This window comes from Talaromyces rugulosus, chromosome I (genome assembly GCF_013368755.1).
Source record: "Talaromyces rugulosus chromosome I, complete sequence".
Taxonomy (NCBI): domain Eukaryota; kingdom Fungi; phylum Ascomycota; class Eurotiomycetes; order Eurotiales; family Trichocomaceae; genus Talaromyces; species Talaromyces rugulosus.
Genome location: NC_049561.1, coordinates 2,504,123 through 2,529,497, shown reverse-complemented (window position 1 = coordinate 2,529,497; position 25,375 = coordinate 2,504,123). Strand labels below are relative to the sequence as shown.

General features: G+C 47.9%; 3 protein-coding genes across 3 annotated transcripts; 1 reads left to right on the top strand and 2 right to left on the bottom strand.

Moving 5' to 3' along the window:
* Positions 1 to 246: 246 nt before the first annotated feature.
* On the bottom strand, positions 247 to 14,455 carry TRUGW13939_00857 (uncharacterized protein; the record flags this gene model as incomplete). Its single annotated transcript, XM_035484063.1, has 2 exons — positions 247 to 13,932; positions 13,991 to 14,455. 2 exons carry the CDS (start codon positions 14,453 to 14,455, stop codon positions 247 to 249), a joined length of 14,151 nt encoding a protein of 4,716 aa, XP_035339956.1.
* An 879-nt stretch (positions 14,456 to 15,334) lies between these two features.
* TRUGW13939_00856 (uncharacterized protein) lies at positions 15,335 to 19,491 on the top strand (the record flags this gene model as incomplete). The annotated part of the gene is made up of 2 exons (XM_035484062.1): positions 15,335 to 15,382; positions 15,445 to 19,491. The coding sequence occupies 2 exons, from the start codon at positions 15,335 to 15,337 to the stop codon at positions 19,489 to 19,491; spliced, it is 4,095 nt and encodes a 1,364-aa protein (XP_035339955.1).
* Positions 19,492 to 21,004: 1,513 nt separating this feature from the next.
* On the bottom strand, positions 21,005 to 22,949 carry TRUGW13939_00855 (uncharacterized protein; the record flags this gene model as incomplete). The annotated part of the gene is made up of 6 exons (XM_035484061.1): positions 21,005 to 21,019; positions 21,074 to 22,068; positions 22,123 to 22,418; positions 22,466 to 22,485; positions 22,543 to 22,678; positions 22,729 to 22,949. The coding sequence occupies 6 exons, from the start codon at positions 22,947 to 22,949 to the stop codon at positions 21,005 to 21,007; spliced, it is 1,683 nt and encodes a 560-aa protein (XP_035339954.1).
* Positions 22,950 to 25,375: the final 2,426 nt, after the last annotated feature.

The following is a 25,375-nucleotide window of genomic DNA, read 5'->3' as shown; positions in this document are numbered from 1 at the left end:
TCCTTTCAAATGGTGTTACAGATATATTACTGCAGAAATAAGTGGGTTAGTCAACTATTGATGCTAGGTAAAATGATCAATCAGTTCATATTTTTCTGGATTAACTTATAGTAATCTCTTTAAAACTTTAATACAAAAAAGGCTGTATGGTAACTAAAAACATTAAAAAATAGCTAAGTTGAGCATCTAATAACAAGGAGATATTTCTAAAGTACAATCTACATTTATCCAAATTCCAAACTTGCCTTAACCAAGAACATTGACAAGCTTCTCAATTTCCTCACCAACATCCGTTATCAACCTTTCCGCCTCTGATTCCTCCATCAACCCCCCTTCAACACGAACCCCAAAACCAATAGTATTTGTGCGCGAATCCGGCCCAATGTCAATAAAAATGTTTTCTTTCGGAAGGTAAGACGTATCCAGTCCGGCGACAGATGTCTCTGAAGCATCTGGTCTTGCAAACCGCGATTGCGGCATGAAATCTGTTGGAACTCCAATAGCTAGTGGCTCGAATAAATTCTTGTCCTCGCCATTAGAAGCTGTTTCACTTGATGTATGCTGCTGTGTCCAAAGCAGGTTCACCCAGACATTGAACAGAGACGACCCTGTGCCGTTTCTACTGCTCCAAAGGTTAAGAATCTCACGAAGCGAGCTTTGCTCATAAGAGACCCGATGGGCAAGGTCTGCCTGGATGGAGCGAGCTTTCTCAAGGGTGCTGGCAAGATTATCATCCTCCAAAATATCTCTCGCAGTGAATGGCGTGACATTCAAGCATGGTCCTGTCAGCCTCTCGATTCCAGAGAAAGCTGCTGAGCGACCGGTTTGATATAAACCAAAAGTTGGAGATGGAGTCTGCGTCAGACGACCCAACACACGAGATACTGCTAGGAGAACTAGGCTCTGAAGACTGATGCCCGACGAGCGACAAACCCGCTCTAGATGATCCAAGTTTCGCACCTTTTCCCAGCCTCCTACGAAGAGCTGCTGGTTTTCTGTATCGGAATCCGTGGTAGTTGTAGATGAAGGTTTAATCACAGTTGAAGTGCTGCTCCCAACCACAGAGTTCCAGTAATCAGTATCATCCACATCCTTTAGAGAATTGACAGTAAACTGGACAAAGGATGAAAAGTCCGGATTTGACTCGACAGTCTTTTCCTGATACTTGGCCGCTAATTCGTCCACGAGAATGGGCATTGACCAAGCGTCGTATGAAGCATGGTGTATAATAAGAATGACCCCATCCCGATCGTTCGCCTTCAACAAACGTAATCGGACTGGCGGTGTCGCCATGGAAGATGGATGTAAGGCTTCTTCTTTCGCTTGGGTTTGGGCGGCCTCAACCAAGTTTGTTGAGTATTTAACAACCTTAAAAGTCTCATCATCCCGGTTAGCAGTCTTCAAAACAATTTGTAGTGCCTCTGACGAAGACACGGCAGCGTAACAAGTTCGAAGGATTGGGTGTCTCTGTCGCAGCTCTGACCAAGTGTCTTTCATGCGATCTTCATCAATACGCTGAGAGCAAGAATATGACCACGCAGGTTCGAAAAGAGTCCTGCCAGATTGTAGCCAAGAGGCAAGGTGGTACATTTGTCCGCTGAGACAGGGAATGATATTTTCAACCCTATCAGACGTGATCCCTAGGTGGATGAGAACGCTCTCCTCAACGTCAGTGTAGTCAGTAACTAGAGGCTTTTGCAACGCCTCATGTTTCTGAGAATTAATCCGAATCCTCAAGGAAATACCGCGAAGTGTATTTCCCTGGAGAATGTCGGCAACACCGGCTGTCAAGCCTTGTTCTCGACATTGCGAAGCGATTCGAATTGCGGAAAGAGAATCCAAACCAATACTAAAGATGCTTGTGTTGGGCTGAATAGTTTCTACAGGCAACCCGGCAATCTCAGACAATATGCGTTGCACGGTTGGTTCGTGGATAGGTGCCTCGGAGTCGATCGTAACTCGTTCGTTTGAACTTGACGATACGATAAGCGTCGGTATTCTGTCAAAATAGTCTGGAATATCAAGCACGCAGCGCGTAGGGTAATTGATGATATCACAAAAAGCTTGATTGAAACCTTTCAGAAGACTGTCAAGAATTTCGTGTGTCAGAAATTGACCTTTGCACGAAGCTCTGGAAACCACGGCGTTATCACCATGATCAATTTCGATATTTAGCTTGTGCTCGACCTGTGAAGCATTCGAATCCTCCTCCTCCACATAAGGGGCCCACAGCTTATCTTCCTCCAGCAAGGCCCCCGAGGCCAGTGCACTCTTCTGGAAGACAAACAGAGTGTCAAATAGCGAAGCTGCCCCAAAGCCATCAATCTGCCGAAGGGAGTTTTGAACAGTGCGCAAAGATGCATGCTGGTGATCTTGTGCATCGGTTGTAGACTGTTGCAAGTATTGTAGTGTTTCACGGTTGCTCATAAGTTTTGGACCAAGTGTCACTCTCTGAGCAACTGTATTGAAAAGAGGTCCGATGATATGCTCACTCTCTACACCGGAGAGCGAACGTCCCGCGAGGACATGGCCAAAGACGACATCATTTCTGCCAAACAATTTGGCAAGAACCTTTGCATATGCCAAGAGAGCAATGGTTTGAACTGTAACTTCCATTGCCTTGCAAGCCTCGAGGATGGTAGGAGTACCAAGCTCAACCACAAACTCAGACAGGAACAGAGTTTCTGAGAACTGCACCTCTTGAAGAGGTGGTAATTCCACAACGTCATAGCCAACTAATTTTTGAACCCAGAAATCACAGGAATCCGCTTGACCTTCTAATAATCGATGGGCAACATCTGCGAACTGATGACGCTCCGGTAGGGAAGACTCTTGGTATGCGAGTATCAAGTCGTCAAATATAAATGGAAGGGAAACACCATCATATAAAGCATGGTGCATGATAATGGCAAAGATCCGCTCATTACCCTGGTGGATGAGCACCGGCCGAAGCGGTGGAACAGAGAATGCAGATTCCTCGTTCAACTGCAAAACTTTCATCATCTCAGTGCTCACGTCGGAATTAACTGGAAGCGTTATTTCGTGCCAACGAATAGGAAAGTCAGTATGGACTGCTCCAACCCATGAATTTTCTGGCTCAAGAACATGCAGAAAGGAAGTGCGCAGAATACTATTGGCGGCAATGATTTGGGAAAGGGCGGTCTTCAGCTTGTCGGTATCTACAAAGTCAGAAAGCCTGACGACGTGCGGGTGGATATAAACACTTCCATCCGAACCCAGAGTTTGTGTTATCATGGATGACTGCAATGGAGTGCACTTGAAAATCGTTTCAATCGAGTCCGTCGAGCTAAGTAAGGGAACCTGCAATGCATGTTTTTTGAGTTCTTGCACATCCACATTGACGATCTCTGGAGAATCCACAGCAGTTTCAGATGCCTTTTGGTGAACATGTAGAGCCAATGCTCCCACACAAGAGAAACGCATTATGTCTGCCGAAGACACCGATATATCGGTGGCACGAAGTTTGCGAGAGAACTGAATTGCAGTGACCGAATCAATACCAAGACTCAAGAAAGAAGTCCCCTTTGAGATGTCATTCTCATCCAAGCCAGAGACTTGAGCCACTATCTCACGAATCTTAACTTCTACTGGCGACCAGTTGTTATCATCCCAATTTTTCTGAACTGGTCGAGACCCAGTAGGCGATGAAAGATTGAAGTCCTTCAACGATATTGACTCTCTCGCGATAAGTTTCGACAGAACAAAATCCATTTTCCCAACCATGTCTTCTGCTCGGGATGGCTGTCCAAATGACGGTGTGAACCCGATATGAATGTGGATTTTGTTGCTCGCCGAATCTGCTTCTACTTCCATTGCGAAAGGATAATCTGCCGGCATTTCACTGTTCAACTCTTCCCAGAGACCGTGACTCGACGGCTCTGCAGTTTTAATAAAGGAGAATAAGCAGTCAAACAAGGGAGTCTCCGACTTGACCCAGCGCTGGATATGTCTCAAGGACGTATGTTGATACTCAAGAGACAGGGCAGAGGCCCGTTGCACATATTCAATTGTTTCCTCGACTGTTCCAATATCTTGAGTATTGAGGCGACTTGGAATTGTAGTAATACATGGTAGAAGTACAGACTCCGCACCAGAGACCGACGCAGCCCTACCGGAGAGTACGAGGCCGTATGTTACATCCGATGTATTGACAGTGTCAGCAAGTAACAAGGCAAAAATGGCTTGCATGAACGAAGGCACAGTCGCTCGAAGACCAGCCGAGCAGCTTTCAATATCCGAGAGAGCTATTGAAAGTGTATGATTTAAGAAAGCCGATTTTTCGGTAACAAAAGCGTCATTCCTGAATAGAGTGGGTTGACAACCGGACAAGACCCGCGTCCAGTGAGTCTTGGATCTTTCGAAGTTCTGTGAATAAACATGCTCGACGAATGTGGACGGCGATCCTCGCTCAGGTGGACTTCCATTTGCATAGCGAGTTGCAACATCATTAAGCAACATCACAAATGACTCACCATCGTAAAGGCTGTGGTGGATGGAAATCATGAGTATCCAGGGATTTCCAATCTGCGTAGACTTGGCGAGCCGGAATCGTACTGGTGGAGTCGTTGTGATGTTCTGGATAATCTCACTGGATATAGTTACTCGTTGGCTCTCTATTTCTGACATGCCCTGCTCAAAGCTGGTGAATTCTTGTTCTGTCCAGTGAATACGATGGTACTCAGCCGCGAAAACCATTTGGACTATTTCGGATTCGAGTGCAGAGAATGCAGTCCTCAAGATATCACTTTGGTCTGCCGTGGACTGCCATGCAGATTTAAGCGCCGTCGAATCAATAGAATCATTAAGCTTCAACAGAATATGATTGACATAGAGCTGCGTGCTGTCGTCGTTGATCGAACGAGCCACGAGTCCCTCTTGTAGAGGAAGGCATGGTCTGATGGTTACCTGAGTCGTATCGATACCTTTTGGAGGTCGGCTCAAAAACTCAGAGTTTAGTCTGGACAGCCTTTCCTTCAACTCGTGCTCAGAAATATGTGTGAATGATTGCTCCGAACGTTTTGGCAGGCGAGCAAGCTGTTCAACCGCGGGATTGCTCATGACCACAGCCACCGAAGCATTGTAGCCAATGTTGCGAAGACGGACAGACAAGTTGATTGCACTAAGACTATCAATTCCAATTTCAAATATGTTCGTCTGATGCTTCAAGGATGATCGGTCTATCGGAATTGTGCTACAAATCTCTGTCACAACGGCCTCTTCATCGACCGTAAGTGCACGGCTTGAAGCCTCCAAGGCTTTGTTGCCGGAATAGTGATTTCCAGCGAGAATTTGAGGTAGTGGAATATCACAGAATAAAGCTTGCAACTGTTTAGTATTGGCTTTTCCGGACATCGCAGCCAGAGGAATGTGTGTAACAGGAAGCACAATCTCGGGCACCATGTAGCCGGGAAGTTTGCTTTTGCATGCATCCTGGAGATCCCTTGCCATTGTTGTAAGGTCAGAGCTAACAATCGAAAGATCGATTCCCTCATCCATCTTTCGACTTTCTGCGCGGGCGACAAATGAGATAAGTTGGTTCCTAGCCAGAGCCGGGTGTTTTGCAATCATGGAGACAACATCAATCGGAACTTGAGAGCAGCGGCGAAGAACTTCTGATACTTCGCCTAGCTCCAATCTTTGCCCACGGATTTTTGTTTGGTCGTCTCCCCGGCCGAGGTACTCTATGCTATCATCCGGCATCATACGCCCTATGTCTCCGGTTCGGTACATCTTCGTACCATGCGGATCTGTCACGAAGCCCGCGGCATCTGGTCTATTCAAATAGCCCTTTGCAACGATACTTCCCGTAAAACAAAGTTCCCCGACTTGGCCGCGGAGAGCATAGTCGAAGGTACCAGGAAGCAATACGTGGCAAACGCACGAGGAAAGTGGAGAGCCAATGCTCCTAAGAGTAGTATTTTCGTCCACGTTTGCAAATGTGCACCCAATAGTGACCTCCGTAGGCCCATACGCGTTGATAAGAGCTACTCCAGGGGCTGAACCCCAAGTATCCAACACTCTTTGGGAGATTTTCTCACCTCCGACACTGAGATATTTCAGCTTGGGACAATGGTGGGGTAGAATGTTGGTTTGATCAAGAAGAGAGGGAACGAAACTTGCGTGTGTTATATCCCACTGGACGAGTGTCGATCGAAGGTCATCCATGAGTAGTGTTCGCTGCCCTGTACAAGTTGCCATGCCGAACCGCCATGGCAAGAACATTTCTGCAAGATGGGGATCAAACGCTCTGCTGGCCTGGGCTAACCAACGGCCCTTTCCCCCGAGTTTGAGAGTATCGGGTGCAGCGCTACAAACAAATTCAGAAAATGATTCCATGAAAGAAGCAAAGTTAGCCTGAGTAACTATCACACCCTTTGGCTTCCCGGTGGAACCCGATGTGTAGAGAATGTAACAAGTATCGTCAGGGTTCACAGGATACACCTTTTGATCCGAAGGCATACTTGACAATGTATTTTCAAAAGCTAACTGGTCAAAACACACAACCTGACACGAATCTGGAACATTTGCAAATGTTTCCTCAAACGCGGATTCCGTGAAAACAATGGGACAATTGCCGTCTTCAACCAAAAAGGCCTTGCGGTCATCTGGAAGTCCTTCATCGATTGGCAAATAGGCATTCCCGGACTTGAATATTCCCAGGGTAACAGAGTATGAGGGAATGTTCCGGCCAGCGCAGATAGCGATTATCCTGTTTCGAAAACCCTGTGAATCAAGGTAGGCAGCGACTTTGTTCGCTTTGGAGTTGAGCTCGCCATACGTAATGAACTCTTTTTGAATATGACTCTCAGTGATTGAGCTTGCCACTTCGACGGCCGTCCATTCTGGGTGTTGAGCCGCATGAGTTTCGAACAAATGTGTTGGGCTCAAAGTTACTGTTTCCTTTTCTTCGCGACTGACTTGCGGTTTGGAAACTGACAATAAACCGCTAGACATGAACCTAGAGAGCTCCGTAACTAATGCATCTGGATGTTCTAACATAATCCCGATCAAACATTCGATTTGACCAACAAACAGCTTCAACTGTTCGGGGCTCATGACTGTTGCCAAAGACGACGCTTCCAGGACTAGAGAACCATCGGATTCCTCATAAGCATTGAGTGCCAGCGGATGTTCAACATTCAATCCAAGTTCATCTTCCTTTTCAGTCCAAATGTGGGGGTTTGGGTTTGATGGTTTTTCGCTAGTTGAGTGAAACGTAAAGATGCCAGGATACAGTGGTTCGCTGCGAGGCCTCCTCAACATTCTGCGAACCTCACGGGCGTGAACATGGCGATACTTCCAGGAATTCAATGAGAGGCGGTTTTGTTCTACAAAAACCTCTCGCACTGTACCCTTTGGATGGAAAGGCACTGGAATAACTGAGATGAACGGTCCAATGGTCTTGTCTATGTCTGCGTCTAGCACGCGATCGGATAGGGTTTCAGCAAACACAGCTGCAGGAGTACCAAAGTAGCTCAGGGAGACAATCCCCCATGCAACTCTTATAATAGACGCAATTGATGAGACGCCAAGGTCGGCAGCCTTTGAACGGAGAGTGGACGTGGAATCTGCCAGGAAAATGCTTTCTGACATGAATTTGCGCTGTGGCTCAGTCGTCCCACTTCTCGCTCTCTTCCCTGTGAGATTAGGCCAAAGAGGGAATTCGAGATCCGCATATTCCTTTAGTTCGGCTTTCCAGAAGCTTTCAGTTTCATTCCTCTTTTCTTCTGTGGACAGAATGACAGATAGGCCATCCTGTAACTGAGGCCTCGAAGGGGCATTTGACGAGTAGGCATGGCGGACATCGTCCCTAATGAACTCCAGGGATGAACCATCATGAATAGAGTGATGAATAGTGAGTACCATGACGCGATCCGCATTGTTATCAAATACTGTGACTGCCCAGGGAGCTCGTCTGAAATAGCTGTCTTGGTGAGTGGTCATAATTGCATTTAGTCTTTCTTGCAACAACGCTCGATAGTCATTTCCTGTGCATCGAACGGACTCCCAGTCGAGTTGAGCCTCATTGTAAATTATTTGCAACATGGAAAAATTTTCCGATTGTCCGGGAACTTGCTCTTGAATCTCAGCAAGAGGAATAAACCCGGTCCGTAGGGCTTCATTCTTCAGACACACATTATGCCAGGCTTGTTTCAGCCTTGCAATATCGACTGACGGCTCAAGCTCAAAAAAGTGATTACTCCAGTACATGCTTGACGTTCCCATAGTTTCACTCAAAAGAGCTTCCTGGATTGGCGTGGCTGGTGCAACAAGGAAATCGTCCGAGACCGCGGCGGCTGTTACACTGTACCATTGGTGGTTAAACGTCTCGAGGTCATATAGTCCATTGCTTTCAAGCTTTTTGGATGAATAATCCACAAGTGCCAGAAGGTCGTGAACTGTTTGGCAGTGAAGGACACTGACAACCGAAAGCTGATGGCCGGCTTCGTTTAAGCGGGATGCTAATCTGATAGCCCGGATAGAGTCAATTCCCAGACTTCCAAGACGGCTAGGTCCAGTGATCGACGATTCAGAGACATTAGTAAGCGAGGAAATAATAGAGATAACCGTTCTAGTTTCAGGGGAGTTGGAATTCAATATATCCATCTGGGGTGCTTCGTCGTCGATCTGTTTCAATGATTCCTCCCAATGATTTATGTCAAACTTAGCATAAATATTTTGAAGGGCACGTCTATCTGTTTTTGCAGATTGTGTTCGTGGGATGGACGGGACAACCAAATAGACAGATGGAATCATATGAGCAGGAAGGTTTGCTGAAGCGCGTTCTTTGGCTGATCGAGCCACTCCAATGGCTGTCTCGTTAAGCAGAATGTTCTGGTTCTGTTCAGTGTTTGACGCAGCACCAGGCGCCGACAAGAAGGAAACAACTACTTTAACAGGCCTATCCGGCCTATTCATGACAGCAGTTTCGACACTTTCCACCAATGGGTGCGAGTTACCGAGAGTGTAACTGATCTCACTGAGCTCCACGCGGATGCCGCCGAGCTTCACGAGATCGTCAAACCGATCAATAAACTCCATTGATCCATCTGATAACATACGGACAAGATCTCCGGTATGGTAAAGAATCTGCGAGGCCTCGTCGTTCCACCGATATTTTGCGTTGGTTACTTCTTCCTGGTTGAGATACCCCGGGGAGAGCTGCGGACCGCCCAGAGCAAGCTCTCCAACGGCATTCTTCATGAGTAACTTATCATTCGAAAGAATAAAAGCTGAAACGGAACCAAGGGGCCAGCCGATATTGGCACTTTTGACAGTCTTGTGCTGATTACCGAATTCACGAACAGTTGAGACAATGGTCACTTCCGCTGGCCCGTAAGTATTGAATGCTCGCATATCTCGACCCCAGTCGTCCGCGACAGGCTGCGAAAGCTTCTCTCCAATCATTGTTACGACTTCCAAGGTCTTACAAGCACTCCTCTGAACCCCAGCTGCGAAAGCCGGGGTCAGATGCGCATGAGTCGCATTGGTGACGTTGGCAAGCTGAGCAAATGAGCCTAGCATGACTTCTCGAGGTGCAGAGATCAATACACCACCACAACTCCATGTGTAGAAAATGTCCTGTATCGAGACGTCAAAGGTGTATTGAGAGAATTGCAAGCACCGGACACTTCCATTAATGCTCTTCGGGATTTCCTTCAGCAGTGATTTTATGCTAGTGACCCCAGCAGAATGCGTAATCGGAACACCTTTGGGAGCTCCAGTTGTACCGCTCGTCCAAATCAAGTACGCCAAATCGGTTGATTTAGCAAATGGCGCGTCAACAATGTCGTTTCCTTCGATGTGCACAGAATGCGATTTAGTGGTGAAGCGAAACACGTCGATAAGTTGGACGCCATCAGGTACAGATGTATCATGTTGTACTGAGTCAATACTAGATGTCAAGAGGACTTTTGCTCCCGTGCGTGCTATAAGGTCACGACGACGTTGTGGTGGTGAGAAAACGTCAACGGGACACCACGCTCCGCCCGCCTTCAGGATTCCGAGAAGAGCCACATACAGCGCAGGGCTCTTCTCGATACACATGGGGATGACAGAACCTGCTAGTGGACCATGCTCTGAAATAAGATAATTCGCCAAGGACTGAGATCTTGAGTCAAGTTCATGGTAAGTCCAAGAAATATTGGTAGGACTCGTCTCGTCAAGAACATCTGCTCTATAGAGCAATGCGATATCGTCAGGATTTGATCTTGCATGAGCCTCAAACTGACTATGAATATAGACGTCATCTGGAATTTCACTGTGGTACAACTCAGCCGGGACAAGTGCAGACTTCAAAGCGGCATCGTCGATGCAAGGTGTATGCAAAAAGTTTTCTTGCGGTCTGTTCACAATCGAGGCAATAATGTTACTCATTTGAGAAAGCATAATTTTAGCCGTACTTTGGTCCATGACTGTGTCTTTGAATGTGGCCCTGAGAATCAAGCTCGAGTCATGACTTGGCCATACTTCAACCATCACAGCAAAATCATTGGTCATTGGAGGGTGGTCTATATACGGCCAGAAATCCTGGGAAGAATTCGATCCGCCGTTGAAGTCTTGGAAGGCTAGAAGAGTATCATACGGAAGACGCCCCTCTGCCGTAACTACTGATCCGAGTTGAGGTTGAAGATAGGACAATGTCTCCGCATTCAACAAAGTTAGATAACGTGCCACTGACAAGCTATCGGGGATTTCTCCAGTTTTTGGGATTTTTGCCAGGGGAATTCGAATAGGAACAGTAGTGAAAGTGGGCCCGATGCAGATTTCGGACTCAACATCTAATCTTCCAGATACCACACTGCCCATGACGACGTCTTGGTCTCGAGTTCCAGAGTATGCCAGCAGGATAGATCCCCACGCTGCTTGGAGAACAGATAGTGTTGTGACACCCATCAGTTTTGAGGCACTTTTTAGATCGTTGTAGCCAATAGCGGAAGGAATTTCGATAGCATCGGTTTTTGGCGAAGATGAAGGACGATTGGCGGTTAGAGCAGGAAACTGAACAGGCGAATAGCCCTCCAGGTGAGTTTCCCAAAACTTGGTAGTGCTTGAATGTTCGGCCTGAAAGTGGTGTGTCACAATATGCTCTAAGGATGTTCTTGATGAGAGTGGTCTGTCCTCATAAATAGCAAACACATCTTCCAGCAGGAGCTGTAGTGAACCGCCATCGAAAATTCCATGAAACATGCTAAGTATTAAGGAAGATTTGTGGTCCGAAGTGACCGAGGACATTTGCCAAGGGTTCTTCTCGATATTTATGTTTTGTTCGGCATTATCAAGCGCCAATTGGACGGTGTTTTCTTCTGATGTTTCGCCTTGGACGACAGAATAAGTATTCCAACGAGGCTCAGAGAATGCATCCGATGTAAGTATACACTGCGCAAAAGGCGACATGTCGTCGTCTAACCAGCAAAACACTGTTCTAAATGCATCGTAGCTTTGAATGACGGTATCCCAAGACTTTTTCAATCGGTCAAGATCCATACCAGTACTAACTGGAATCACAGAGTGATAAATGTAAGCAGGGGCAGAGTTCTCAGTCTCTGATGAACTGCGCAGAAAACTTGCTAACATTCCCGACTGTGTTGCCGTTGTCGGCAAGACCTTGTGAATTTGTTCCTCGCGTATTCCAAGTCGGTCCGCGCAGGTGGATAAATTTTTGCCTGAAAAAGATTCGAGGCTATGATGAAGGTTCACAAGAGAATCTGTGTTGGGTACTGATTTCCTAGAACGAGCAGCCTCGGCACATCTAGAGACAAGGGTCTTGAGATTTTGAGCCCGGAGAACATCGCCCACATCAAGGCCATGTATTGAATGGTCCCGGAGTTTCTGAAGAAGGCGCATTGCTCGTAGGCTATCCAGTCCAAGAGCATACAAGCTTGTCTCCGGCATTATCCTCGAAGTATCGTCCTCCACAACGTCGGCAAGAGCTTGTATAACCAAAGCACGAACAGAATCATCAGCAACATCCCATTCACTTTGATCACTGGCTGGTACATCCGTTTCAGGATAATAAAGTCCCAACTCCGTGCCTTCCTTTTGCAATATAGCATTTATTGCTTGTCGGTCGATTTTTCCAGAGCTCAATCTAGGCAAGTGACTCAAAAACAAGTATGCTGATGGGCACATGTATGAGCTAAGATGGCGACTGGAGGTACTTGAACAATTTCCCACAATATCCGGCTTGTCATTTTCACACCTTTCGGCGAGAGCAAGACAGGCGACGACTTGTTCACTCCCACTTCGACCTGCCTCTCGTTGAGACACTACACAAACAACCTCAGAGACCCCGCTCACAGTGGCTAGCACAGACTCGATCTCTCCAAGTTCAACCCGACGACCGCTAAGTTTTACTTGGTCCGAGGAAATTCTTCCCAAGAACTCGATGAGCTGACGGCCGGATTCGTCCCAAACAATGCGGGCCATGTCACCAGTCCTGTACAATCGTCCGAATTCGGCACTGTCGACAAATGCTTTGGCGGTCTCTGTTGGTCGATTCATGTAGCCCTTGCTCACCTGTGGACCACCAATAGCAAGCTCACCAGCGCAACCAGCAAAAATAGGCTTCGGGGCATGGCTGTTTGGGTCCAAAATAAACATGGAACAGGTTGAAAGAGGTTCGCCAATGATGGAGCCGCGCACGTTATGCTTAATGTGAGCTAAATATGTGCAGTTGATTGCACCTTCGGTCGGACCATAGGCGTTGACCAGCGTAAAGTTCGAAGTCGATGTCTCTCCTGCTACTCCATCACTACCAAAATTGTTGATGACAGTTCGATTCAGCTTTTCACCCATCGTCCAAAGGTATTTCAAAGTCTTCAACTTGAAGGGCCGCAGTAAGGCGGCTAGACTGGGGGTCGCCATCATAATATTAGCTTGAATTTCATTGATAATCCCCTCCAAATCCGTCAATATTAGGTCTCGAGAGGCAGAGCAGAGCGTTCCGCCGCTCCTCAGGGTGACAAAGATCTCCATAAGCGAGGGATCAAACGTGGGAGCGGCGAACTGGAACCAACGCAAGTTTCCCCGTGGCAGAGGAATTTGAGACAGGTGAGATTCAATCGAACATGCAGCTGCTAGATGCGATATCTGGACACCTTTGGGCTTGCCCGTCGAGCCGCTTGTGAACATTAGATAGGCAAGCTCGGTGTCTTCAATGCCTGGCGAATGGAAGGTGCTCAATCTAGCCTCCTCCACCAGTGGTTGTTCGTTCTGGTTTGAGAGCTCTTTCCATCGCGATACTTGAGTCACATTAACCAAGTCTGTACAAAGGCCTTCTGGGCACCATGAGCCAGATGGCAGCTTATCCTCAATGGTCAGTATAACTGAGGATTGGAGTTCGGTGAGAATCTCTCGGGTGCGATCTGCTGGAGCGTCAAGGGGAATTGGGGAGAAAGCGAACCCGGCTTTGAGGATTGCAAGATATGAGATATAAAGTTCGGGTGATGTAGACATGTATACGGGAATAATTTGGGGCCCCTTTTTGGGAGAAATTAAAGATTGCAGGTGAATTGCCAGATTTGTCGCAGCGGTATTGAGAGCGCCATAGCTCAAAGTATGGTGCTGAGCGGCTGTACCCAGCTGGTCAAAGGCAGAAATAAAATCCAATGCCGGAGCATGAGGCTTTCTGGCGGCCCAATCCTCGAAGGCGGCGTGCAGCAGAAAGGGGCCATCGTTTAAATTCGTATTGCGTGCCGGTGGCTTGGCGAGAGAAGGAAAGTTTAATATTGAAGATTCGGGGATATTGCTCGAGTCAATACCAGTGCGATTCTGGCAGGCCGATATATATGATGCAACTACATTTAGCAGTTGAGAGACAGCTAAATGCGGGATCAGGGTCTGTGGATATAAAAGCGAGATCTCAAGACGATCTGCGGTGCCGCCAGGCCTGACGTTCAATGTGAAGCACTAGTGCAGATCCTGGTCAGTTTTGGCTTTGGAGGATCAAGGCCATCCTTTCACTCACATCATCAGTTTCACAATCGAGTTCATTACTGCGGGTTTCCCAGTCTATGTCCAGGACGAACTGAATGTCTTCTTTTCTATAAACAGGAGAGTCGATTTCCCGCCAAGAGCACAACGGCGTGCCATCTTTGTCCGATGAATGTCGGCTTGCTGCTTGGGTTGCATGAACTATAGTGCGTGATGATTGCGACTCTCCGCTCGGAAGCGAGCCTCGGGCAACCACGAAAGCAACTTCTTCCAAGCCCGTGAACCGCGCAATAAAGTCTGCATAGCCCTGGATAATCTCCGTGGCCAGTGACTTGTCTGAGCTGCACTGCAGCTCAATCGCATCACTGCGTCCACGTGGAGCACACTTCCGGCCTACCACATATTGGTCGACAACGTCCAGTGCGGGCAGTTTGGTGACTGGTAGAGGGGAGAGCTTCGATGCAGCATCAATCGGCGGCATTGTGGAGACCTCGTGCATGTATTTCGGTCACTAACAAACAGCAACAATCGCACCAGCACAAGGTGAAAAGTGAAAATTGAAAGTTGAAAAGCAGCTGGCCGGTAGATAGATCAATCAGTCAACCAGGCTGGGCGACGTACACGGCCATGAGAGAGGACGCGTGCTGATATTTATCCAGCATCGCGTAATACGAACTCGCACAGCTGGTGTGGGTTGCAAAATCGGCAGGAGCCAAAATCGGGCCTGTGGCCAGTGGCCTGATCTGGCAGCTCTGGGTGAGGAAGGTGGGTCCGCGGCCGATTGATTAGATTGATTAGATCACGCCATTGGCTTTCACTGGCTAGCGCGCCCCACCGGCGGATCAGATAAAAACGCGACTGGCCCAGGCCCCGCTGCACGGGGTCTGCTCCTGCCTGTTTTGCAGTGTTGCACCACCCACGCGCCTGCACTGTTCGTGTTGCTGGCGCTGATCGGCACAGGGCTCCTTCCCAATTACATTCAAATGCCACCCCGTCTCATCTCACGTGCTCCACTGCCCTCGCTTGCGCTCCTCTCCTGCTCCACTTGCATCATGCTCCGTCACGAACGCGACAGCCGGGATCGGACCTTGGCTTTTTTGCTTTGTTTTGCCGTGCTTTCCCTTTTTTCGCTTCGTCTTTCCTGATCCTCTGTCTCCCTTTCATTCGCCTTCCGTATAATAACCCCCAAGTCGCTTGTATCCATATGGACGAAAAGCCCGGTGCATACGATTCGTCTCTCCTGCGATAGTGCACACCTACTACCCATTGAACTTTCTACTGGCCTTCCAGAGTTTGTCAATTGGTGCTTCAACCTGGTCGCTGCGGTGGAAAGCATCAAACAACTCTTGGTTATCCTTTTTTGAGGGTAACTGAGGTCATGCCGGAAAGCACGGAAAAGGATGTGGCTGCAAAGCAGAAATCCAAGGTACTGCGGACATCTAGCTGTGGGCACTAGCTATGGTAGCGTTATGCTGACCAGCTTTATAGTTTCTGAACACAGACACATACAAGAAAGGCATATCCAGATTTTTCACCTTCATTGGAATTTTATTTTCACTGGATTATACCATTACCGATGTCTTCCTCATTATCTGTGGCGCCTTTTTCTCCATAGCATCCGGTGTTCCTTTTCCGCTCTTGGGTATCGTTTTCGGTGAGCTGATCAACGACCTCAACACAGCCAACTGCTCGGCATCGGCCACGTCGAATAGCGATATAACCGATGGCGTGCGGCAGAAAGTGCTCTACGTAATCTACATTACCATCGCCAACTTCGCTTTCATCTATATCCATTGCAGCTGCTGGAGCTATGTTAGTGAACGCATTGCGCGGAGGTACCGTCGACGTTACTTTGAGAGTATTATCAGGCAGGAGACCGGATACATTGAGGGACTGCCCGCCGGAGATGTCATCTCGCGGCTGGTTAGCGACATTGAAGTGCTGCAGTCTGGAACATCAGAGAAAGTTGGAATAGTGATTGCGACTGTCTCATACTTTGTTACTTCGTACGTCGTTGCATTTATCAAGGTCCCTCAAATTGCCGGAATGCTGGTCTCGGTGGTGCCTTGCTACTTTCTAATGTCCTACGTGGGAGGCTATTTCATCAAAAAATACGCTGGGCGGGTTACAGAGCACGTCAACGCGGCTACCTCGATTGCTTCCTCCAGTCTTTCCCATCTTACACTGGTTCATGCTTTCAATTCCAACGAGCGTCTGGAGAAACTATTCTCTGACCACCTTTCAGAATCACGGATAGACTCAGTTAAAAAAGCCGCCACTCATGCAGTCCAACTGGGTCTTTTGTATTTCATTGCATACAGCTCAAACGCCCTAGCCTTCTGGGAAGGTTCACGCTTAATTGCCGACTCGGTGGAATCAGGTAACTCCGGAGCCTCCGTGGGCGCAGTCTACACAGTCATTTTCATCTTGATCGATGCCTCTTTTATTCTTAGCCAAGTCGCCCCATTCGTCCATATCTTCGCGTCAGCTGCTGGTGCATCCGAACGATTGCTAGCTGTCATCAATCGCGACTCTCAAATTGATGGAACCGGAGAAAGCGGTGACAACTCTGCCCCATTCGACTCCCAAGATATCATCTTCCGCGATGTTCACTTCACCTACCCATCGCGGCCGGACGTACCTGTTTTGAAGGGTGTCAATTTTGCCCTTCCGTGTCGGAAACATACTGCGATCGTGGGACCATCCGGTGGCGGAAAGTCGACCGTGGTGTCTCTTTTGGAGCGCTTTTACGATCCGATTTCTGGGGAACTATCAGTTGGCGGGCAGGACTTTCGAGAGTTGAATGTGCGATATCTTCGTGGAAACATTGGATTCGTGCAGCAGGAACCATCGTTACTCGACCGTTCAATCTTGGAGAATATCGCTTATGGACTGGTAGTATCTGCTGCCGAAAAGCACCAAGCTTTAACGCCGGTAATTGTCGGCTCTTCATTGTCTGAGTTTACGGAAAAGATCCGCAGCGGGTTCTCCGAGGCAGAAGCACTTGAGCAATACGACCCCAAGGTCGGTGAAGTCGTGAGACTTGTCCGAGCAGCTGCGGCCAGCGCAAATGCTCTGAACTTCATCGATAGTCTCCCACACGGATTCGCTACAAGCGTAGGCCCGTCTGGAAATCACCTGAGTGGTGGACAAAAACAGCGAATTGCTCTCGCCCGAGCCTTGGTTCGCGAGCCCGTACTTCTTATCCTTGATGAAGCAACGGCGGCATTGGACTCAATCAGTGAGCGACTAATCCAAGAAGCTCTCGCAAAACTAGCCGATCAAGTCACTGTGGTTTCAATCGCTCACCGACTGGCCACTGCCAAGGACGCACACAAGATTATAGTACTTCGAAATGGCAACGTTGCTGAAGAGGGTTCTCATGTCGACTTGGTTGAGAAAGGCGGTGCCTACGCTGAGATGGTACGGCTACAAAATCTTGGGAGGCTTGATCCGGTGGCGACGCCTCATGACTCTACAGTGGACGAAATCAGTGAAGCAAGACTAGAAGAACCATCCACAGATGCAAGTGAGACATTGCCTGGTGTGAGCAGTACACGTTTAACAAAAGATTCGACACCAAAATATGCAGTCGAGAGTATCGATGAGAAATCGAACGAAGCGGTCGAATCAAAAGACGAAAAAGAAAACGGGGATAAGAAGCGGAAACGCTCGCGTTGGTTTACAATGAAGTTTACACTCTCGCTTCTTCGCCCTAATATGGGTTATCTGCTGCTAGGCCTCGCAATGTCGGTCCTCATCGGCGGCAGTTATATAGCAGAAGCTGTGATTTTCGGTCACACTGTGCACAGTTTGAGTCCTTGTATAGGAGCCGACAGTATCCGTCACGGTGGACACCTGTATGGGCTTCTGTTCTTCATCATGGCTATCGTCGAATTCTCGGCAAACGTGATAGGTGGCAGTGCATTTGGCTGGGCTGCGGACAAGATTTTATATCGGATTCGAGTTCTCTCTCTTCGATCTCTTTTGGGCCAGACAGTCCAGTGGCACAGCATGGAGGGTCGCACTCCAAGCACGCTCCTTACCTTGATTACTAGCGATGCGACTGCACTCAGTAATATCACTGGTACTACTATCGGGCTACTCCTAGCCGCAGCCGTGAACCTAGTTGCTGGACTTCTCGTCTCCTTTATAATGGCATGGAAAATTACCATTGTTCTTCTTCCAACAATCCCAGTGCTACTAGTGTCTGGGATGATGAAGCTTCGGACACAAGCTAAATTTGCCGAACGCCACCAGAAGGCCTTTGCGGAGGCAACCGCTATCACAGTGGAGGCTGTTGAAAACATTCGAATGGTATCAGCGTTTTCATTGGAGAAGCAGTCATGTGCGATATACGAGCGAGCTTTACAAGCACCGTATCGGGAGATACTAAGCTCAATCGCGTTTGGCAATATCTTTCTGGCGCTGTCCTTTAGCGTCAGTAATCTCGTTTATGCTCTCGCCTACTGGTGGGGTACTCGACAAGTCGTTGCTGGACTGTACTCTCAGACACAGTTCTTCATTATTCTACCTGCACTTCTATTCAGTACCCAGTCATGCAGCCAGATGTTTGCACTGGCGCCTGATATCTCAAAAGTGGGACTATCCGCATCGAACATAACAGAGCTCCTCACCACTCGCTCCGCTGATGAAGAGGTGGCCCCGGGCTCTTTGAATAAAGCTAGTGATTATGATACTTCCCTCTTGAAAGAAAAGCTCTATGACGCAGAGGCAGCACATCCCGAGCAGCAAAAGCTTGACTCGGCTACACCTCCATCTACGGATGGTATTGGCATCGAGTTACAGAATGTACATTTTGAATATCCGTCACGCCCAGGACATCCTGTGTTACGTGGACTCAGCCTGAAGATCCACCCAGGCCAGTTTGCGGCTTTAGTCGGCCCCAGTGGATCAGGGAAATCTACAATATTTGCGACCCTGGAGCGGTTTTACCGTCCTGAGTCAGGATCCGTGATCTTTGACGGGGTCGACATTATGCGGCAGCTCGGCACTGGGTTTCGCGATGATGTAGCTCTTGTCCCTCAGGAGAATGTTCTCTTTGAGGGATCTATTGCGTTCAACATCGGCCTGGGCGCTCGACCTGGTTACCAGCCAACCCAAGAGGAGATCGAAGAGGCCTGTCGGAGGGCCGATATTCACGATGTGATAATGGCCCTGCCTGAGGGCTATCAAACACAGTGTAATAACAATGGAAAGCAATTTTCTGGTGGTCAGCGGCAGAGACTGTCAATTGCACGGGCTTTGGTGCGCCGCCCACGCTTGCTGCTGCTGGACGAGTCTACAAGTGCCCTAGATGTTGAATCGGAAAAGCGAATCCAGGAAGTACTCGCTAACCTGGAAGGCCGCACCACCATTGTGGCTATCGCACACCGACTCAACACTATTCACAAGGCAGATCGAATCTTTCTCATTGAAGAAGGGCGCTGCGCTGACCAGGGCACGCACAACGAGCTTGTTGAGCGAAGTGAGATGTACCGCACAAGCGTCATTCACCAATCACTTCAGATATAGAATTGTAATTTTGTTTTAAAAAAGTATTTAGTTAGAAATTTGATTGGATGTACTTAGCGTTACTAGAGTGTTGAATTTAACCCCTGATCTTTCCCCGCACCCCGCTATGGTTTTGAGATCTTCATGCATATATCCTAGATCTGTTGTGTATGTCGCCACATCCTCTAGGCTCTAGAAGACACGAATGAAGTCATGAGCTCTGCATTGTTCAATACTAACATTTTGTTGTTCCGACCAAGTCCTCTGCCACTATACTGCAGCTAAGAACTGCATCTCGTGATTCTTGTCTCTCAAAACAACAAGCAGTCCTTTCATTCTTGCGTGAATTTCGGCGAGAAGGGTTAGAGAACTTGGGGAATTCAGTGGAATTAACCCCGAATTTGCATGTTTATTGCTCAAGGTTTGTTTTGGGGTTTGATTCAGCACTGCCAACCTGATTCTGCATATTCTTGATGCAACTAATCCTCGTTGGTATGAATACTCCCAAATACTCCCGACATCTATTGACTCTCCGCTCATATATAGTGTGGTCAATCAAGACGGCGATATTGGATTCCTCTACCACGCACAACTCATTGGCACCAAAGATTTTGACACAACGGGTTCTGCATACGGTGAGAATATAAATACCTGTTGTGAGAGCTCTGGGATACACACTGTTGGGACTCTGCCTGAATTCATCTTTTCAACTGCCCAGAATGGGCTATATATCAATATTTTCCAGTCTGCAACCATCACCTGGCCGCTGGATGGTCAAAACGTCAATCGCAATTCCATTCGACAACAACGTGACGCTTACAATGGCATCAATGCCGACTTCTGCCAGCGCCAACATACGTATTCGGATTCCTTCGTGGGCTACCCAACAAATACCCATTTCCATAAATAACAACACTTTAGGAGAAATAGGAAAACTTTCGTTAATCCATACTTGGAAAATCGGAGACACGGTGAAGTTCCAATTACCAGCCGAATACATATACCGGCTGGGGCGAAATCCAGGGTCATACGCGATACGGAATTGAATACGGGCCGATTTTGATGGCTGTGACGGGGACCATATGAAACTTCTCTGACGGTGGCGGGATCCAATGCGGATGCGCTTTTTGAGCTGCTAAGCCCCATAGCGGGAGAGCCGTTGCATTCGAGTATTGGGGACAATGAGGGATATACTTTGATGCCTTATTGGCAGATTGAGCCATGAGAATTTTACATGCTTGCCGGTTATCGATGTTCAGTAGACGTAATTACAGTTCAACGTTGAACTGGGAGATATAAATTAATATCTCAAGACGAGAATTGTACATATTACATGTATGTGCAAGTGAATGACATTGAAGTTTAAAAAATATATCAACTGATATTCTGTCGGTATTTGGAAATACGATTTCCTCTGAAAAACTAAATTTATATCATCCACATCATCTATGAGCAAAGCAACGAGTACAACGCCATACCAATAAGCCAAAAAGAATAATCAAAGACTTAAAAAGACAATCCATGTCCGAAAGGATTACCATCCGAATTCCTGAGGGTCCGTTAGTGTTTGGTAGTGCATTAGAGGAAAAGGAAGAAAACATACCTCGTTATAATATGTGACAGATGCTCCGTCTCCCCTTCCGGCATTGCGCGATGCATGCTTCTTCACGTCGCTCATCAACGTACTGGGACCGCACGCTCCGACAATGACTCTCTGGTTCGAAGCAGCGGTGGCCACGAATTCGCTCAGCAACGAATCCACGTCTGGCCGACCAAATTCGATATTGAGACCGGCGTACTTGCCACCTTGGTCAAAGGGCTCCGGGGTGGTAAGCTCGATGGCCTCATTGTCCCCATTCGAAGTTTTAGTATTTACATGCTCCGAGGCGGCCGTTTTTGTCGAGAACGAGCTAGACCCATTCTTCGCCTGCGAGTTGGTCACGTAAACCTTGAGGTCGACGAAGCCGGATGCGAGAATCTCCTCGATTTCTGGTCGGTACCAGTTGATAGACTCCTTGGTCCTGGTGGCCCAGAGGAAAGTGATGCGGGTCTTCTCAGCGAGCTGGCGACGGATAAGGTCCAGTGCCAATGGGAACGTGAAACTGCCGCCACTGCCACCGGAGACTAGGAAGACGTTGTCGTAGTCGGAAAAGCTCTCTGTCGGGGCACCGTACGGACCGTTGATGGAGGCGCGCAGTTTGGTTTCGGGGCCGACGGCTTGGGCCTTTTTGTGTAGGGCTTCGGTGAAACCGTCGTGGGCACGAACCACGAATTCAACGGGGCTGGTGGAGACGAGGGTGAATGGGTGCGTTTGGAATAGTCGCACAGAAGGAATCCAGAGATAGGCGTGCGAGCTCTGTGCAGCGTTGATGGAGCGGTGGAGGCGCACGCGAGTTGCACCGTTGGGCAGTGCTCTCAGCGTCGCGTAGTTTCCAAAGGAGAAGTAGACCAGCCGCGAGAAGCGGAGGGAACGGTCAAGTAATGTGACCGCAGCGGCCATGACGATGGCTATCAGGACTTTGCCATCAAACTGGGGGCGATGAAGGCCAATTATGATGAGGATTGCAACAGTGAGAAGGGCGTGGATAACATGGAATACTGTTTATCTCCATGTCAGCCCAGGTATATAGTAGAATAAATGAAGTATCTTACATTCGTAGCCTCGTTTCATGAACCAAGGGAGAGTGGTGAGACCAATGACCGCAAAAACGATGAGACCGGACAAGCCATAGGTCAGGATATCCTCGGTGACGACTGCATGGAGCTCTCCTTCATCAGATTTGATTTTAATAAAGACAATTCCGTGGGCCCAGGCTGCAATTATAGTAGTGTACCCGGCGACTTTGTGTAGCGGCATCAGCTTATCGTAATTGCTGACTGACAGGAGTGCAAGTGGAGTATGTTTGAGACTGAGGAAAATGACGATGCACAAGTTGAGAACAGCCATCCTAGAATATATTAGATACGTGTTGAGTGAATCGAGAATAAAACACACCATCCTAGACGCAATACAACCTGTTCTTGCATGTTAGAGAAATCTCAAGATAGTAAGATACCAAGATATTCACTTACGGAAAAGAGGCTGTTTAGTTCGACATTGGTAAGGTAGCAGATGAGGTTGACAGCCCAGTATGTGAAGTACAAAAGCGTACGACCTCCATTGAATCTGCCGAGGATGAGTTTCGAGGTCACAACCTCATGTGTTTGTCTAAGGAATATTAGCAAGCCCAAGTAAAACATCAAAGCGTATTTACGCACCTAAGTGTCTTCGCGACGGAGCCTTCAAATGAGCCACCGACCTTGGTCCTCCTACGCTTAATGTAGAGAACCCTTATCCAGTGAAATATTATGAACAGACCGACGAGTCCCGAGAAAACGCCGGCAAAGGCATGCTGAGTGACTTGGCTCTCAGGAGTTTCCTCTGGACCTGCGCGTTTAAAAACGCTGCTGGCGATGGCAGCAGGGCTCTCGAAGCCCATATTTACCAGCTGATAAAGTAAAGAGGCGAGAGACTACAGTGTGACCGTGGTGCAAGAGGTATTTGATTGTCAGGTGAAGATGGGCAGTCAGTGCATATATAGTGAGATGAACTTTAAAAAGGCCCATTACCCACATGCTTGGCACCACGGCATCGAGCAACATCTTTATCAGTAGTTTCGGTACTATACTATTATAGCAGATGATATTGGACCGAGCGTGTCATCGACTAATCTGCCTGGCTCGACGCACTGAGGTGGGTATGGTAGCCTTAGGTACTGGGCAGTACGTAGTGGATACTAGTAATACGGCATAGTGGTACAAAGTATACACATGGCTGAACTAGTAAAAACGGCTTAGCTCTTGCTATGACACGTACGAATCCCCATACCACATGGGCACACTGACGGACGTTTTCCTAGTCTGGTCTGGCTGCTAATCACCGGCCGTTTCACCTACTTCTGCGCCGCCTTGTAGTCGTTTACGTGATTGTTAATCTATTAGGTGATCACGGAAGATCTCCAGGACCTTGCCTATCCTAGAAAATCAGTCTCCAATGAAGATTGTATCATTACTACATGTCATGGACCCGACTGGCCTAATGGGCTAATAACAACCTGCAAAGCCGGACCCTCTAGCTGGAATCCCCAGTATATACAGAATACATAGTTGTTATGCCGAAATTTTGTGGCGCCGTAGCTGTTTGAAGGGTAAAGGGGTGCGTATTATTCTATACAGACATATCTCTCTTCTGCGGTATCACTGCCCAGGAAGCTCTGGCTGTAGAACCAATTTTGAACTGGAGGATAATGTGGCTATCGCGGCCTCGCTACTTGTCCCATTTCTTCGAGAACACCATGTATTTTGCTGAGTGGATCCTATCTACTAATCATAGCTAGTTTTGCGTCTTCAGCTGCACGGATAGACAGAGGCTCTTGGCAGTGCGGATTCGCCAAGGGGTTCCCAAGCGTATAGCTGCTTTAGCTCTTGCATTTCTATACGTTATTTGTTTCTTAGATAGCGTATACGAAATTGAATGAGCCACATTTGCAGGATATACGATGGTTGTGCTGTCGCGTGGCCCCGAAGTGTTCTTTTCGCTGGTGATCCCAGAGTCGGGGGGCCCAGATATTGGGGGCGCGCCCCTAGACTTGGGATTCCTTTAGGCAAGAAAGGTAAGCTTATGTGAACGAGTTTGGCTTAAGTCGCTTTAAGAAGGGACATAGACCCCAAATATAGCCCTAACGGGCCGAGGCTATCTCAAAAAGCAAACACAGTGGCTGTTTTGAGGCTTTTGTACTCAACGCATTCTGCCCGGCTAGTTATCATGATTAACAATCATGTCAACATCAAAGCCGCTGAGCAACCCTCGATATCTGCGTTTCTCGTACGAGATGTGCCTTCGTAGTAACCGGAGCTTTCACCTATCTTTTTCTTGCCAGCGATTCGAACTGACGGCTAATGCAAGGATGGCGCTTGGTGACAATTGATGCCATTTAAGCCGACGATTGTAAATTAGTAGAAATACTACATGGTTGATACTAGACGTTAGTTAATGCACGTGCACGGAATTATAGCTGCAGCATGCTGGATCCTGGAAAATCGCATCATTATTATTATTAGTATCAGCATGTCGTGTGTCGCGTGCGGCGTGAGGAAATTCTGCGGCGGATTGATAGGGATTAATAATAATACGAGAATGTAACGAGCTCCCGGACTAATACGCGACTTGTTTTATGCCGCGCCTCTTACACACCCACCCGATTGGCGCCTGCAAGCTGATCTCTGCAGATCAATTTCTCCGACTAAAAATTCTGCCGCCTGGCGAGCGACAGGCGTCAGGTCGAAGGAGTTACTTTAAGTCCTTAGTCACTTTTTAGCGCTGTTTGGGCCTAGATGGGGGCGTTAGGGATTAACCCCTGCAAGGGCCGGCAAAAAGGAAAAGTTAGGAATAATTAGTCAGGGCTTTGAAAGCAGCGGAAAAAACGCGCTCTTGTGTCAGCAGTACTTCTAATTCTCTCACGTTCCTGGCCTGTGTTCCTCAGCCGACTGCGAGGGCCAGTTTCCCCTTACGGAAATGTTGGATGCAGAGTGGAGCCCCGTTAGGGTTAGGCTTAGGGCACAACGTGACATTGAGCAGTACTCGTGGAGAAACAGCACTTGCTCCTGCGAAGCCCGTACGCAGAAACAAGGTTACAATTCATAATAAAAGTAAATTATATCTAACAATGATGAAAATTCATCCTAACCATTATCATAAACGTTACCATCGCCCGCCTGTATATTCAACATCATGCACTAAGCTATTCCGGGGAAATGCAGATTCGCCCAAAGAGGCTACACGTATTGCGGCTGTGCTGGCATCCATTGGCTCTTGACTCTAGACCTCGAGCTCCAGATTCCAACGTGGGATTCATCATCCCACTAA